Source organism: Chroicocephalus ridibundus, chromosome 1 (assembly GCF_963924245.1).
Source record: "Chroicocephalus ridibundus chromosome 1, bChrRid1.1, whole genome shotgun sequence".
Classification (NCBI taxonomy): Eukaryota; Metazoa; Chordata; class Aves; order Charadriiformes; family Laridae; genus Chroicocephalus; species Chroicocephalus ridibundus.
Window position 1 is genome coordinate 48,946,733 of NC_086284.1, and position 18,468 is coordinate 48,965,200.

General features: G+C 39.1%; 1 protein-coding gene across 1 annotated transcript; it reads right to left on the reverse strand.

Annotated features, from left to right (window-relative positions):
• Window positions 1-573: 573 nt before the first annotated feature.
• Window positions 574-16,966, reverse strand: FBXL3 (F-box and leucine rich repeat protein 3). The gene is made up of 5 exons (XM_063335860.1): window positions 16,780-16,966; window positions 11,968-12,331; window positions 9,672-9,794; window positions 6,680-6,851; window positions 574-2,521 (listed from the first exon to the last, which is right to left on the reverse strand). The coding sequence occupies exons 2-5, from the start codon at window positions 12,328-12,330 to the stop codon at window positions 1,878-1,880; spliced, it is 1,302 nt and encodes a 433-aa protein (XP_063191930.1). The 5' UTR covers window position 12,331; window positions 16,780-16,966; the 3' UTR covers window positions 574-1,877.
• Between the last annotated feature and the right edge of the window lie 1,502 nt (window positions 16,967-18,468).

Below are 18,468 nucleotides of genomic sequence, written 5' to 3' on the forward strand. Positions count from 1 at the left end.
GTAGTGTTACTCTGCCTTTATCACACAGGCAATTCCAAAAGTCAGAATATAAAAAACACCGAGCTTTTTTACTTTTACGGACTAAATATATTGACACCTTTTATACAAATAAAAGCTAGTTATAGTATTACATTAATTTAACAAATTCTAATACAAAAACTGCGTATTTCATAAAACGTGATTTTTAAATCAAAGCTCTACCGAAACATACAACTCCCCCATAAAGATGTCGAGTCCGCTGAGCAATGTTTGCTCAAAATATAGTTATGAACTTAAATATGCTCATAAGTGTATTACACTTGAGCTATACATTTGGATAAACATTACCGAAGTCAGAAATGAAGAAAATCTACTTATTACCAGAACTAGCTGAACAGCTCCAATGAGAAGCAGCCACCAGCTAAGCTGGATACAGCCCAGAGCTGGAGCAGTGTTGCCCCGCTGGTGGCTGACCACCCCTTCCGACACATTCAGCAGTCGCAGGAATACTTTAGTGTCATCAATCAATAATATAAAAGAGAAAAATAATGTAACTGTTGGCGGTAAGAAATGAAGTCACAAGCCACATCCAGATCACAGGCAATGTGTTGCCTACACCAATTACAGACTAAAAACTTTCTTTAATAAAAATCGATTTAACCAAGTATTCAAAACAGATTTTTGCCTACTGCTCTACTTCACGCAAGTTTACTGCTTTTAGGTTTTTAAATATTATGAAATGATCAAACTAGCTGAATTAAAGGTATACAAAATGATCATCTATCAAACATTCACTTTATACATAAACATTTCTGAAACAGATTTACAGTATACAATTAGTTTATACAGCTTAAGCAACTGTTACAATGTCATTTCTCTCAAATTGAAAGCAGCCAAAAGGTCTAAGATTTCGTTAAAAGGTTCTTGGTCACCATTCAAATTTTAACTTTCTTGTCTCACACCGTTCACGCCCACGTCATCCCATTTAACACTGCAGGGTTCATTTACTAAACACTACATTATTCCACCTAAACCTATGCTGCAAAACCAGTTAACGCGCAAGAACAGCTCATTAACTCCGATGTGTTTTTAAATACAATGTATCTACATTTGTCCCCAGAATGCTTTCGCTTCCTGAGCTAGACGTAAAATACCTTAAAACAGGTTTAGACACAGATCTGAGCCCCCATAAGCAAACTACATTAAAATGTATGGGGGGGGAACCCACACCACTTTTGGTAGCTCGCACTACTATTTGTTTGCTCTCTTAACTACATTTTAGACGGATCTAATAATCTGTTGAATAAGGTAGCAAACTTAGTATTTTAATTGTCTAAACTATATTACTGTGTATTGCTCTTGCCTTTTACGACGTTTATATAAAAGAACGTGTGTATTTCACAGCCTACTAAATACTCCTTATAATCTTAATCTTGTCATCTAGGTGACTGAATTTAGAAATGCTGTAATTCTGCAACAGAAACATGCAATTTTGGTGGGGTTTTGCTTGTTTTTTAAAATCAAATCTGATCGTGCCCAATACTAGTATCTAAGTCAAAGAAGGGCAGCATATTAAAACTGGTATTTTGCACGTACATTTCAATATTTTAAATACGTTTTTTATTTCCGTCAAAGTCTTACGTCACCATCAATGAAAAAGAACAAATCTAAACCAGATTTTTGTTTGGAGGAAAATGGGTTTTGGAGCTATCCGTGATTTCTATTTTTCAATCTGGATTTCATAAATCACTCTTGAATGAAAAATTAATTTTCTAATCAAACAGTGGAGTAACTTATAGTAAAAACTACAGTATTAAGTAAGCTTATACAGTAAATTACAATATGGTAAGCTTGGGTTTAAGGTGCTATTCCACCCACCCTGAAGTCTTTTAAGGACTTTACCACGTGGGCATCATGTCTGGGAACCAGACTCTACCGAGATGCTTTGAAACTTCCCAATGAATCTGCTCTAAACTGTATTTCTGATCAGGAATCAAAACTTCCTCCATAATAGAAAGCTGAGAGAGACGACCACCACACATCTTCACAAACTCGACAAAGGCACTGCAAGAGACTTCACACTCTCCTAGGCCAACGGCTGACAGATACTTGCAACGTTCCGCAATACGGATCAGCTCCTCATCCAGCGGCCGCAATCCGTTGGCGCACACCACCAGTTCAACTAACCGAGGACATGTCATCCCAACGCGGCCAAGTACGTCTTTGCTTACTGATCTTCCAAAGTAAAGGTGAGTGACAGGTATTTCGTAACGAAAGAATGGGTCAAACTCTTCTTCATACAAGAAAAAGTACATGACTAAATTTACTTTAGGAGAATGCTTGATGAAAGCATCCCAGCTGCTCTTTTGAATCGTGTGGAACTGAGTCTGTCCAGGATTTTCACTGACAACATCAATGCGCAAGTGTTCTAACCTGACGTGTTTTTCAGAAGACAAAGCAAGCAGAAGCTCATCACTCAGCAGATGGTAGTTCAGCGCCAATTCCCGTAAGCCATGACACTGGTCAGCCACGCAAAGGATACCTGGGAAAAGAGAACATTATGAAAGGGGTTGCACAGATAAATAACTGAACAAGAAGCACAAAACTGATTTTGTTTATGTATGTCAAGAGAGTACAAAGACCAGGTATTTCAACATGCAGTCAAGACCTAACATCACAACAAAACTGTACTGGACAACCAGAACATGAATCTTTTTCACATAAGTGTGGTCTTTTGACTTCTTTGTACCTACACATTAAGATACACATACAGTAATGCGACTACATTGCTGTTTCGCTAGGGAACCAAAGAAGTTAACACACTGCATTGTATACTTTCCTGTGGGAGCTGATTCTCATGTGACAAACAAATTAAAAACACACTTTTGACTGTTCTGCCCTTCTGTAAGGCCACATATACACAAATTCAATTTTGTACAGGGGGCTTACTCATAATAAAAGTATTTCCCTAGCCTGCTCTGGAAGAACTGCTGTCCCTCTCTGTGGCTGACAAAGCAGCCACGAATAAAATCTGTCACCTGAGGGAAGCAAGCGTAAAATGAATGCTAGGTTTTAATTCAATACAGAACTTGCTGCTGTCAGTATTTGTTCTTTCTAGCAAAGTGCAAATACTTACATTTGGAAAAGCAACAGCAAAAGAGAAGGAAAACACTGAAAAATGGGAGCAGTAATTCCTAGAACAGTGATTTTCAGACTCTCCCTTTAAAGAATTAATATAACCTGCTGCTCACTGAAGACAAAGCCATTAACAAGAAGAATTCAGTTCAGTCTGTAAAGTTTCCACTCATCCTATTTCCAGATACAAGCGAAAGGTACCACACTGGTAACAGTGCTAAAAAAAACCACTAAAAAAAAAAAAAAGCATACAGTCCTTTGCATTTCATGTGACCCAGAAAACTGTGTGAAATTCAGGATATGGTCTTTCCATTAATAGAGGAGATGAGAACACAGCATTTAATATGCCACTGAAAAACCTGAGCTCAATAGACTATAGCTTTGAAGCAGTGGGAAGAAGTACAGAAAAACAGCGGTTATTTTAAGATGCAGTTATTAAACTCAAAAGCCTGTACTGACTTTAAAAATACTTTCTTTAAAAAAGTTACCAAAAAAATATTGCAATGCATGAATATGTATAGGAAAAGCGTATGTATTTTCCACCTAAGGATCTGCATCAGAAGCTCTTCTAATTGTATCAAATACTGACCTTTCGAATAGAGAAAGTTTGTTAAATGAATAAAAAACCACAGAATTTAGGTAAGCAGAATTTTAACCAAACTCTTATTGCAACTATTTCCTGTAAAAACAGTGCATATATGTAAGCACATTCATTATTTCATTCAGGGGAGAGGGTATGGTATCAAAAATGAAGTGAAAATCCAGGAATTTTTTTTTTTTTAAATTGGAGTAGAAAATTAGAATAACCTTAGAAATACCTTCTACACATTCCAGATATCATTTCCTGTCCTTAAGTCATAACAAAGTTACCCTTACAGCAATACACCAGCTACCATGGCCCCTCCATTTAAGGAGACTCATGCATGCTGCTTCGTAGAGATACATCGTTTCACCACTACACAGTTTCAGAAAACAACTTGCTACAAATTTAGCATCCAAACCAGCTTGTTAACCAACTGCCATCCTTCAAACAATAATCTTTGTTAATCGTAAGGGCGCGTTATTGACTAGTGTAATGCAAAAAGGGAAGAACTGAGGTTCAACTTGCCACAGTTCTTTTATGGGTCTAGGACTGCATATCCCTGTCACGTACAGGCAATGAAATGATATATCCTGCATATAGAACTGACAATGAATACAGTGTAGACGGTTACTGGAGAGCCTGCCTGGAGCCCAAGCTGCAAGTGGTGCATTCATACAGCACAGAATCAACGCCCACCACCCCCCCGCTCTACTAAACTGCTGATGCAGAAACACCCTACGCCTTGCTCTTCCCCCCGTCCCCCATTCAAAGAGAAGCAACCCACCTATCCTCAAAGCAGCGCAGAAACACAGCCGTTACAGAAATGCTGTCAGTTCCCTCTGTTCCAGTAGCTAATATTTCAGGTAATATCAGGTAATAATCAACAGCACATCAATATGGATTTAAAAATAACTGTTACTTTGTTTTACAAGGCACTGCTGCAGTTCTGATGCAAGTTAAAGTTCAGAGAGGAAACAGCAAGCAGAAGAAGCTTGAGAGGTGTTCACAAAGTTTAGAAACACACCACTGCCTTAGTTTCTCCAGCCCAAACCCAAACATTCCTCTGTCTTTGTACAGTAATTTAGGGATTATTCAAAAGCATCTTCTAGAATCAATTCAGTCTTATATCAATCTTTTTCCTTTATCCCCGCAGTAGTGGAGTCTCTCTTGCACTACTTGCATTATTCTCTGTCCTTCACTAACAAAATCCTTAAGAACTGATCTAGTACTGAACATTACGCCCACCCCCCAAACTGCAATTTGAAGGCATATTATACAATTTTAAGCGCATCTGTAAGTAACTAGTTTTGCATAATTCATGGCTCTTTTGGTTCAATTAAAGTTTTTTCCACATTTATAGTGGCCTGCTAATTATAATATTCCCAATAGGAAAAGAATCCAGGTACGTCTTGGTGCTCCAAGTTTCTCATTTTCCTTAAAGGTCTAATTTTTGCAGCCTGTCTGCTCTGAAGCCAACTATCCCGATACCAGCTCCTTTCTTATGTTCTATTTTTTCTCCATCTCAAGGCACACCCAGACTCAAAATAAGCAATCAAACTCTCCTGCTGTTTGCTTAGCATTCTCTGGTTTTGTCACTAATGCATTGTACAAGATACATCAAACAAAATACACCAAACAACTTCGTAAACCTGTGTCCTCTCCCAAATTATCAAGTGCGTGATGTTCCATAAAACCTTCCAGCAAGGATTAGCCACAAGCCAGCAGAGTCTGCTGGAGCTGACAGGTTGCTCTTGGATCAAAGTCCAAGGAAATTACTCTTTGCCTAACTACAAATTACTGCTGCAGCCTCTTCCTCCTGAGAGACACATTATGGCTCCTGTACTTCTCACACACAAGGATTCTCAAATGAAATGTTAAGTCAGAAAAAAACCAGTCACTCAAGCTAATTTAAACAACTCCCTATCTATTATTACAAAGCTTTGAAGGAAATAACATTCCAGTTAACACGCTGGTGAAGACTTGGCTGGAAAAATCTGCTGCAAAACAAACCTGCATTTTCAGGACTTTTTTTATACAAAACCAAACACAAGGTTTTGTCTGACAGCTAACATTTGCAAAAGGTATTAAGTTTGTGTTTAGTTTGTTATCACTACCGCAACATGCTCTCTGCTATGGTATCATTTTCCCCCCTGGTGAATTTTACACATAACATACCTAATATTTACAGATTGAAAATATTTGGATGAAGAAAGCTACAGTGACTACAGTAGTTTCTACTTATCCTCAGAACAGCAATTTAACTAAGTTGCCAGCATCTCATTTATAATTCCTCTTCCATTTCTCAGTGTAAAACAGATGCACAGTCCATCAACTTAACAATCTTGCTCTGCATTGCGTAAGTATTCCACAAACGTTAATTCTATGAACTTCAAGAATCTCAGTGCTTTCATTCTGATATGAGCTGGCTTCATTCTTGCTACAAACACACTTCACAGTGCTAACGAAGTACATTTGGTAATGGCAGAAGTTCTGCACTGCTCAGTCGCATCTCCCCTTTGTTGATGCTGTCTGCACTTATCCTCCAGTAAAAGATTAAATTGCTCGCTTTCAGAATGACTAAACCAGCATCTTCATAATCCCTGACATTGCAACACTCAAAACTCACACATAATGAACCGCGGAAAAAGAACTCATATTCCAAAAAAGCTTAATTATACTGGAATACTTAAATAGTCATTGCAGACGTAGTACGCTATCCAGTCAATACATACAAGTTCCACTAGAGCTTAATCATTTGTCCAGAGCAGAGGTGCATTATTGTATTATTAGCTCAGTATTCACTCTGCAAGTGGTGGGATGGAAGGATTGACAACCAGTTGAATCAGTATTTGATTCAGTGACAGTTGCTGTAGATACCGCATTCATCCTCACTCTCACCCCACCCCTGTTGTTTCAGGAGTTTACTGGTTTCAGACAGAATGTAACGCACACATTTTAAAAAACGAAAACATGGTAGCTTACCAGCTGGAGAAACATGAGGACAGCTGCTCATTTTCAACAGTTTGAGCGTGTCACTGTTGTTAGCCACTAGCACTTTGAGAGATGGATCATCTACTGGTGTATCATCAATCTTAAGTGAAGAGAGGGATTTGGAGTTTACAAACACCACTGTCAGTGCAGAAATAAAGTGAGACTGGAAGAAAAAAAAAGTTTAAATGAAACAGTAGTATCCAAAATAAAAGTTTCAATAGTTTCACACTGTACACAGCAGTCTTAGTTTTCTTTTACTCACTGACAGCATTTGGAGAGAAGGCATTCTTTTGATATTGCATAATTAAAAATTAATGCTAAAATTGACAATTTTTTGTGTAGAGGAAGTATAATAATTTTTTGCTATCAGTCTATGTATCTGGCAAATCAGAATGTCTAACAAACATAAACCAAGAACATGACTCAGGACAATCCACCGCACAAACTTAAATTTATAGAAAGACCTCAAGCAAAGAGAAAGCCTAGAAGCTCTAATTTTGAGAATAATTTGCAAGTTGCACTCCAAAGAAGCATCTTCTAGAAGCAGAGCCAAGGAGCAGGTGATCAATTAATTACCAATTAAGCAGTATAGACAATATAGGTGCAGTGCTCAAGGTTGCTCCTCAGTGTTTTTATGTAACCGCTAAAACTTACCAGTAAAGACACCTTAACTTGAAAAACACTGACTAAAGAGCAGATGCAGCAGTGCTTGTAGAAATCATTGGTGATTTGAAGGAAGTGAATAATTAGCTTATCTTCATGATTTCTTACAAAATTGACTGAAGACCTTAAAAAAAAAAAGCACCTCCTCCATGCACCACATGAAGTATCCCATAAAATGACCTGCTACTTTGATTTCAGTACTGTTTTGCTCTCAGCCACATGCACATGTAGAATCCTGAATAGAGTTATATGAGAGAAGGCCTGGCAGCAGTACTATGGAAACAGGAAGTTAAAATCAGAAGCATTAGGCATTTTGGCTTTAGGGACCAATCCCAACTATCCTGACAATATGCTGATTATATACGTTATGTACTGAGAAAAAGGTCCTTTCAGAGTACAGAGTGGAAATATTATTAAAGCGTTAGGATTGTGTTTTAATTCTCTGTATTTAGAATGTAATTCCCTTCACTAAGAAGGCTATTAAATAGAAAGGTAAAAAAGTTAAACACATTTACAAAAGCAGGTAACTTGAAACTGTAGTTTGAAGAGCTAATGGAAGACAGATAATATCCCAAAATGTAAAAGCTGGTGATTTAACGTCTTTTCAATATTGCCGCATTTGTAGCCTATAGTAAGATTCTTTAAAAGATTCATGTAGAATGTGCTTAGCAAAAAGACTAGGCAACACAATGCCAAATGTGATTTACAAATATTTGCCAGATGTCATGTTACTTGAAATCAGAAAAGTGCCGATGAAGATAATGGCAAGTAGTTCAGACTTCCTATACAGTCCCATTAAAAATAAAAAAATGAGACAATTGTGTAGTGTTAGCCATTTTTTAGATCCATTCACCTTTTCCTGCTTGTCAACCAACAGGCCTGTTACTAACAGCTTCCCACAACAACTCATTCATGGTCCAATTAAATTCTTATGCTTCATTGGTGGTCTAAGAAAATTTAAAAGTCATTGCTGGTACCATATGTCAGTGACAATATTATTGGAGTGGTAAACATCAAAAGGCAAATTATGCCTAGAGTTGATTTTGGTTCCTTCTGAACATATATTTTTAAAGGCCACATCTTATTAGGAACAAAAAAAGGAAGCCTGTAGTTTAGAAGCCTTGAAGATGAGTAATACCATAGCATGAATGACTACAAATAGTTATTCATCGAGCTGAATAGGACTGTAACATATCCCTCCAGTGAAAATTAAGTAAGAGAGCTAAAACAAGATTCAGATTAAGAAACGAAACAATATGCAAGAGCTGAAATAACAAAGTATTGCTAACACACTGACACTGTGGATTTTTTCCACTGCATTCAGGTTTTCTTATAGGCACACTGAAAAAGGAAAAAAAAAATCATACAAAATCTAATTAAAGATCTGGAAAGCCTCTTTGAAAATTAAGGATTAAAAATACATATTCAAGAGAATTACATGACGCGGCTGTCAAGGATAATAATTGATAATCCTCCTGTAGCTAACCTTGCTTAAACCCTATAGCCTACTTCCTTTCCTGAGGCTGTCCCTACTTCTTCCTTGTCCTTGTTGCCATCATCAGCAATGACGTCACTGAGATCCAGCTAATAGTCTACTTGTATCCAGCCCTTCACTTATATGCGGACTGAATTCAAGAATTGAGGCTGTGAGACATCCAAGATGTTCCTGCCATAGAACAAGCTGCCCAGGCTACCGCAACCACTCCCTCGCTCCTCAACAACAGTACATTTCTACCTCACTAGCAAGAATTCTTGGTTAGAGAATTTAGAAAATTCACACCTTCTAACAAAGTCTAACTTTTGGTAAACATGCAAGGTAAAAGAAAATCTGACGAAGTTTCAGAAATACAGTGCACTTTGCCTAAGAATCTGATGCTTGACTGCATGACATGAAGTACTGAAAATCACGATCGTATCGCCTTCTAAAGTGAGCTCAAGGATAACATAATCCCTCCCTCAAGTCCACATGGATAAAACTCTGCCACTCGGTCAATTACAGTTGTCTCCTAAACATCCCCCACAGTCCCAGAGTCCAATTAGACAGACAGGAATTGTCTGGCCTCCTGATTTGCAACACATTGCTGACTATTACATCGAGGTCAATAGAACAAGGTCAGGACTAAGTTCTCATGTGATACAGAGAATAAGTGAAACAGTTATCCATCTTAGTATGACATCTTAGTTCCTCCCTTTAATAGAGCCCAGTAATGATTACCAAAGATTTGTACTTTTACAATAAAACTTTACGTAAAGTTATAGAAATACTGCTATGAACTGCTGCAATACTTGGCTATAGAAAAAAGCACACATCTTAAAATACCTTTGGTAAATCCATGAAGCTTGGCCGGGCAGTTGAAATTAGCCCAAGCGTTTTCAGTGAGCAATTCACAAGCTGTGACAAAATATCACAAGCAGCTTCTGCAGATTCCTTGCTACTGTCCACCTTAAAAAAAACCACAAAGACTTATTGTTCAGAAAACACTGCATCAAACACAGTTTACAAAAAAGCAGAATAGAGTAGATGTACTTGAACGTTTTTTTTTCAGTTTACCTTCTGAAATGTGATGTCAACAAAAACCACAAAACCCCTCATCAGGAATCCAACATCATCATTCTTTTTTCCCCCCACAAAAGTACATACCAAAAATCCAAGAAAATTTGCTATAAATTTACCACTATCCTAAACACTTCGGTAAAATTTAGCATGGTGAGGGGTCAGCTAAACAGTTTGCTCCAAGATATTCAATCCACATCAAATAATAAGAAAGCGGAGGTTCATTTGGGTCCAGAGTCTACCCCACTTCCTCTTTACGTTCTTCCTTACCCAAATGCGGTAATTCTATAAACCCTTTAGTGTGTGAAAAAACCTCCAGTGGATTTTCACCAACACTCAGATATGCTTTCTCGATAGCCTCTTACAACAGCAGACATGACAGTTTTGCAAACCTACAGAACAGTAAAATAATTGATCTTGTAATCAAGTCTAAGTCTACCATAAGCCATGCTACCTTGTCAGCAACTGATCTAAGTCCAATGAATGTTCATTTTCTGCACAAACACAAGCTGAAAAACCTCAGTTTTCAATAATGCGATCTTCCTTTGCCTACAAAAAAGTTTCCCAAGTTTTCAGCCCTGACAGAGAAGCAGTCAGTGCTTCTGACTGATGTATCCCATTCCTCGTGATTATCCTTGTTACTTAATATTTCCTGCGATTAGTGTTCATTCTGCAACCCTGAAGGACAAGTGAAGGGACATGTTCAAGAAATGACACGGGTATCACCCTACCAATGAAAAGCATCTGAAATCCTTCAAAAACATTTGGTGCAAAGCAACGTAGACTGGAGATAGACACAGGAAGGCGATTCCAATACTGCTATAAATTTTCTTTATTCAGATACTGATAAAAACCCTGCAATCCTTGTAATAATCAGTTTACATGTGACACTGCATTAAGCAGTGGCAATACATATGACCAGGCAGAGGCGCCCCAGCTACCCACATGCTGATGATTCCTATACAAAAACTGCCAGATCTCAGAAACAAACAACTAGTATGTCCACCTTGCTGTAAGATCATTTCATTTCAAAATTTGTCACATAGCTGATGCATACACAGCCATGACTGTTTCACAGCACCCTTCCAAAACACAGCAATATGTAGGCCAATGTTAAAGGTCTTCATCTGCCGAAAATAATTCCATGGTGTTAACAAAGCCAGTTCTCACCAAATGGTATTTCTCAGCCAAGCACAACCAGTAGATACATCATCCTGTGCAAATCCCATGTACTTTTTCAGTTAACTGAAAGTCAGCTGTGCTGAGATATCCCATATGTGGACAATCCCATACAGTTTAGTACTAAAACTGCTAGTTGCGTATTAGCAGTACTGAAGTGACTCTCTGTGCATTAGATGTTTTCTAACATGAATATTACATCCAGCTCCCTACAGGATGTGAAATGGGGAAATGCTCAATCTATGCATCCTCAGATAATTCTGAGGCAGGTACCCACACGTACAGTATTATCAAAAACTGAAGTATTTCTGCCCACTTGCTGATGCAGAATTCTAAGCAGCTAAGATGCTATAAGAAAAAAAATAAAAATGCCCACCTAAAGGAATTAAGGCAATGAAAAGGTATGTTCAGAACTGTTATTCCAAGTTTTTGTCCAGAAAATATATCCAAATAAATAACTGAATTCGGAGGTAACCTCTATGTCTATATGCCCATTTACAGAACCCAGTTCTTCAGTATACCAGGCCTGAAAACAAGACTTACCACGCTGAGAGCTTCCATATTTCTATTTAAATAACTCACATTCCTAATCACAAAAATATATCATAAGCCTTTGCGAACATTTATCGATGTTCTTTAATTTTCAACACGTTAAAATGTTTTGATCGCAATTGTCATTTACCACTTATCATCACTATTTCAATTACCAACATTAATTAAATCATACTTCCCATGCTTTGACATTTTTATAGATGAACCATCAAAACTGTCTCAAAGGTATCAGACACATTTCCTTAAAACATTCTGAATGAAAAAGAAGTAGGTTTAACAGATGCTTTTATTTTTACAAAATTACTTTTAAAAAGCCTCAAAAATACACTACCTTGAAGCTTACATACTGCAGGTGATTGGAATGCCTCTTTATTATTTGCTTGATTAGTTCAGGATGCGTAGCCCTCAAGTAAGACGTAGCTGGTTGATTCAGTTCAAACTCAAAACACCTCCAGAGATCAGGCATATGAAACACTTGGTTCCAGCTTCGGCAGACCTGCGATGCGTGAGCACGGTCCAGAAGGGGCAAGTACTGAAACACCTGCAGGATAATGTCTTGAAGCAGGTTTGCCCAGTCAGGACTCTGCACAGCTACGGTTTTCTCGTCTATAACCTTGTGTCTCTTGGATTCTTTCTCAGTTGTCTCTTCAGATGAACTGCTGTTGGCCTCATCAGTTTTCCTTCCTCGTTTCATTCTATAAAAATGCCAAAAAAAAAAAATCCATAAATTTTATAAATGTAACAGAGCTAAGAACAATATTAATAGAAAACTGTGGAGATGAAAAAGTACGTTTTCTGTAACAACACTTTTGCAGATTGGGTTTTTTTTCTCCCCTATATGAAGGAAAAAAACCAAAACAACCAACCACCAAGTAGCAATGAATTTGAAGTGGTAGTCTAAAAATAACTTTACCATCTAAACACATATCTTTAATATTCCTTCCTTAATCATTAACAGTGACAATCCATTTCTAACAGTCACTCTCCTTTGAGTGTTTCACTTTTGTGTTTGAGAATACTTTGAACCTGATTTGTTTTACTGCTTTGATTATCACTCTACTTTCCTACTGATGAAAAGATATTCTTCTGAACAATTTTGTGAACACTGACATTCATATTACTGCCCCAGTCCTATCTACCTAGCAAAAGTCACGCAAGAAAGTAAATAATGAGTGTATGGATCTTTGCAGGCATTGCATCTTGCAGATGTTGTATCTGTCCTATTCATTTTTATTCCCAGACAGAAAGAACCTTTTCTTTATTTATTTTATTTTAAACAATGGTTACTTCAATACCCATCTTTTTAAAATCAGTATCCTTAAAAAACATATTTCATCAAGAACATTGGCGTGCTTTCATTTTTCCAACTAACTAGTAAGTAGGGATTATGAAAGATTTACAGTAATAGTGTGGAAGTTTCAACCCACAAAAAAAAAGTTCACAGAAGAGTCAGCAAACTTTTTTCAAAATCCTATTAAGTTTAGCAAGTCTAAGGCAAAATGTTATTCTCAGTAGCATATACTTCTTCCATAGTGATCTCTTACAGAAGTTCTACCTTATATTACATTATTAAAGAGGAAATAAAACCCACCACTATATAAATCTGAAGTAAATCTAGCATTGGGTTTTGATCAAAGTGTGTTCTTTTGTACATGCCAGCTCACAGTTGAACTTAGCATCCAATCATTTATTTTTTAAAAGCCTCGATGCAATGCACATCATATCCTAAAGGACTAGGAACGAGACCTCACACTGAACTACAATACATTCAACTCCAGTCTCTAAAAAGCTAAGAGAATCCAGGGCTGGGATGGGCTTGTATAAGCCCCCCCCAGCCCCCATGATTTCTATAAGATAAACATGGACTTCATACACAGCAAAATCATTCTGGTTTAACACTCAACTACAATTACACATTTATTTTTATGAATTATCATATGCCCAGTACATTTGGGACACGGACAATTAACTTTCCCTGCTATGTACAGCAACTAAGTAAAAGTTTAGAAGTCTTTTTTAAAACCAAGTGTAATACACTAGACCTACAACTGAAAAATTATACTGTTTGTTATCCAATGCATTATAAATTATTTTCTCAAAGCCAGCATCTCCTTACCGATCTTCAAAACACTTTAATCCTACCTACTCACATACCTGCTCACAAAAGCAAGCTATCACTTAACGTCTAAAGCTATTCATAAAATGATGTAAACAAACCAGAACATACTGTCACGAAAGACTGATGAACAGAATTTGTCTCTTGATTTTTTTCAACTTAATTTTTTATCCCAGTAGCGCTTCAGGGCAAGCATAAGATGAAAACACTATTGGGGAAAAATCTCTACTTGCTTCCTGAGAACCATTTACTGTGATTCGCAGCTCATGACTATGAAAGTGTGCAAAACATGACTCTAGTGCTGGAACAAGCTTTCCATCCCAGAGAGAGTTCTGCTGCTGAGCCACTAACTTCACCGGTACAGGACAAAAGCGAAAAAAACTGAATAGTGACTTAGAATTGACTGCAACTAACAAAAAGATGAAGGAACTGGATTTTGCAACTGTGAAAACTGAATAGTTAAAACTAATCAAGAATTAGATTAGCAAATGCACTGTAAACCTGTCATGTTTATGTTTAACTGCTAAGCATAGTCCCAGAATATTATTTGTAATAAACTAGTCTGAAATGCAATATTCCTTTAAACTTTAGGCTAAACAGATATTCCAAACAACTAGGTTATAACGAGCAATTACCATACACTTGCCAAATTTGGGATAGCGTGTTTGATGTCTTCAAGTATTTCCAAAGCAACCTCCTGTTAATCTGTAAAAAGCTACACAAGGTAACTGTTAGACTTGGCTCTCCAAGTCTTCCGTTACAGAGATCCTGACTCATCTTTTGCTAATAAGGTAATATAGGTGCATAAATTTTCTAGTTAGGTAGACTACTTTTATCACAGCATTAGAGGGTCAAGTCGTGCATTTTCTCCCTTATCACATTATAGGGGCTATTGTGCATGTACAGTGGAGTCGATTCACACACACAGCACATTTACTATAACTGATCTTTTCAAAGACACAAGCACTAGACTTGGCACTTTTTTTTTTTTCTTCAGGAAAATAAAAGACCAGGAATGGAATGAACTGCCACTGACAAAACCCTATGAATTTTTCAGATGGAAAAATAACCTCTGAGACGTGACTGACAGAAATGGACTGGGTCACGAACAGCCAACTTACAAGCTCCACCTCTGAGTTAACTTCAATGAGTTCTAAATAGTTAATATATGCTGGTTACAGACCAAAACCCTCTCCTGAAATTGTGGGGTACTATCCAAAGTTTTTATAGACAGACAATGAAGAAAAGAGACAATACGGCCATCACTAAAGCTATACTGATGATGAATTTCAGGTCACAGTCTTCCAAGAAAATAAAATGCTACGTGTTCTAAGTGCCATAGCTTGAATAGTAGGGGATGGTAAATGACATTTCCAGACAACTTTTTTGTTACCAACATCTTGGATGCTCCTGTAATTGAAAACAGAGAGTAATCATAAGATTTCAAAAAGATTTCCTTGTGGCACTTTTTCAAAAGAGAAAAAAGTATCTAAGCTCAAGACCAAAAAATAGAATTTTAAGAATCATATGACTGTTTTGTCACCTAATTTCTTTGTGACGAAAGATTACATTTGTTGTAATGTAGATTACAATGTTGTAATGTAAAGATGACGAAAAATTAATTTGTTCGTCTAATTTTTGTCATTTGTTTCAGAATATAAAGTATCAAAATAGCTTTTAAAAATATAACTGGTTTCAACCTCTTAACGTGCCTAACAATAAACAGTAAAAAATTTAAAAGAATCCATATTTGCCTACAGAAGTTTGAAGTAATCTAAAAATTATTTATAAAAAAAAAAAAAAGAGGCCACTTGAGAGAGTAAACCTTTCTGCAAACTTAATATAGGAACAGGCAAATGCCATTAGGCAGTTCACTTTGCTTTGTGTATCTGTGACAGTCTAAAGATCTAACCATTTTAAATCCAAGGCCAAGAGAAATAACTTTTCAGCGAGGAAGACACTGATGCAAAATTCCATGCTAGCATATTACTGTATAGGTGCAACCTATTTTACAAACAGTGATTGCTTATCACTTTTTACAACACATCAATCTTGCTTTTAACTGTCTCTGGCATAATCAGGACACACTTATCACTGATCAGTTTTTCCACATTGCTGCTATAATCAACTTTGCTTTAAAAATCTAAGATCTTGACAGAAAGGAGAAAAACAAAACAAAGCAAACCCGAACAAACAAACAACGAGAAGTAACCCGAACTCTATCAGGACAGAAAGATGTGTGAAATCAGGATGCCCGACTCTGAAGACTTTCCAAGTAAATTTCTCAACCTGTTATAGTAACTTGGTTCTGAACTCCGCATCTGGGCGCAACCCGCGCTATCTTCTTTGCGATACAGTCATGCTCAGCCATAATCACATAGCTCAGTCACCAAGTAAGAGGAGGAGCAAAGCACATGCTTAACATTGTTTTTACTGCTGAGTAAGGGAGTAAGGTGCAGACAACACAATGGCAGTTTAAAAAAAAAAAAAAAAAACACAACAAGCAAAACAAACCCAAACTGTGCACGGCTGTTTACATCCTGCTGATAACGCTTTCTCATGAACAAGCCTAACTGAGGTCCCTGTGTTGTTTCACACCTGAAGTTAAGGCTGTTCTAGGAACAGAGAGAGGCGTGCGTGCTCTAACGGGGAGAGGGCGAACCGAAACAGGGGGCGACCCACACACAAACCTAACCCCGGAAAACCAGCTCCGCTAAAAACGAGGGACTGACAATTTATGACTGTTATTAGGAGGAGGCAGCGATGCTCTGTGAACACCGAGGGTCGGTTTTAAGCCCCGATGCTCCCGGAGACGCTTCACCTCAGGGTCCGCTCCTTCCGGCCCGGCCCAGCCCAGCGCCGCGGGGCTCTTACAGACGGCCGGGACTGGGCTCCGCTCCCGTGCAGGGCCCCAAGCTCCTGCCGCCCCCACTGCTCGGACCCCCTTCTCCTCCCTCCATCGGCAGCACACCCGACGAAAGCCCTGCTGCGCCGCGGCCGCCGCCCGCCCCCTTCCAGTCCCTTCACCTGGCGGCTCCCCGCTGCGCTTCGCATTAACCGGGACTCGGGCCGTGCTGGCGCCTCCGCTCCGGCCACATCGGCTCCCTCCACCGAAGCCGAGCCCAGTGACTTCTTCTTCGCCGCCGCCGCCTCCTCCGCCCGGCTGCCCGTCCCGTCCCGCCCGCGTACGCTGCCTCCCTCCTTCCCTCCCTCTCTGTTTACTTCCCAGCAGCGGAAGCGACGCAAACCATCCAAAATGGCGCCGGGCGGGATGGGAGGAGACGCCCCCTTTCCCCCCCGCCCCCCCCCAACCGCTCGCGGGGGCGGTGCGTGCCTGGCGTTAGGCGGCGGTTGCCCGCCGTTAGCGGCCACCCCGCAGCCGTTACCCCGGCGGCGGCCGCGTCTGCCTCAGCCGCCCGGTCCCCCTGCCCGGGGGACAGCCGGCTCGTCTTCTTCCCGCCTGCCCGGCTGCCTCGGCTCGGCTGCTAAGAGCCCCCTGCCCCAGTGTACGCCGCCTCACCGGGCCGCCGCGGCTTCGCCTGTCCGCCGCACTGCGCGGTGCCAAGGCCCGGGCTGCCTGGAGCCTCCCCGTCAGGTGCTCGGCGGGCAGGAAAGGGAGGAGTGAAGTCTGGAAAAGAATAACCGGGGGTGATACTGGCGGAGAAGCTGGATCTTCATCACTGGTAGAGCCAATTCTCTCAGTGATTTGGAAGCTCCGTGCCAGGCTAGCCTTAGGAATAAATGTAATGGAGCAAGCAAACAATCGATGCTTTGTGGGCCCAGCGGGCACTGGAAATGGACTGCTTGGGATATTGCCAGGCAAAGGAGACCGTGGTGTGGGACAATTCCCTTGGATTGCGAATGCCTTATTATGATGTGTTCCCTGCATACTCGGTCTATCACATACAGCACATTTTTCAATCCTGTACGTGGCTGAAAGCTTAAAAGTTGTTAGGATTCCCAAAGCTTTGTTTATTTTTTGCAAGCTGTAATAAATTGCTGCTTGAATTTTTAGTTTCAGGCTAGTGGGTTACGATCCCAATTCCCGTCATTAAGTTACTTGGAAACAGCCAGATGTGGCCCAATGAATTACCTTCAAGACCAGGTAGCAGCTCTTCGGTGATCTCTCAAATGTCACCATCCCAGAGTTCTTCAAGAAGCACCTTATATAAAAAAAGTCTTCAACAGCATTTTCTTGCATGCTTAGTCTGTTAAAAATGAATATTTTATTTTTTTTACTTTCAGTTCTAAGTCTAGTCCCTTGAGATTATTGGTGGGGAAAAAAATGACTTGCATAGAAATAGCAATGTTTTTCAGTGAGAAATGTTCATTTTAATGTTTAATTTATATGAGAGAATATTCTCTTTTTCTCCAATTCAAAATGTCTTGAGACATTTATAATGTCTTGTCAGCCATTATAGTTCTGTGTGTTTTTATAAATCTCCATCCAGCCTTCAGCTTTTCAGGAAATGCATCAAAAACCTGGAAATAAGAGGTGGGTTATCACCTCACCTTGTGCAGCTTAATGCACATCTCAGACATCCGTGTGATAGCATGTAATAGCAAATATGTGACTGTGTAACTTGTTCAGTTGTACAGAACGGCTACACAAACCTTGGTAGATAATGAGGTGTGTTTATGGCTGAAGCCAATACTGTCAAGAAAACTGAAATAACTGTTTTGCTCTCCTCACCTGGAAATATTCAGTATCTTCCA

Coding starts and splice junctions, on each gene's coding strand:
- FBXL3 (XM_063335860.1), bottom strand. CDS start 12,330: ATGAAACGAGGAAGGAAAACTGATGAGGCCAACAGCAGTTCATCTGAA. Junction 9,795..11,967: donor TGCAGTATGTAAGCTTCAAG/GTAGTGTATTTT, acceptor GTTTTTTTTAAG/GTGGACAGTAGCAAGGAATC. Junction 6,852..9,671: donor GCTTCATGGATTTACCAAAG/GTATTTTAAGAT, acceptor TTTTTCTTCCAG/TCTCACTTTATTTCTGCACT.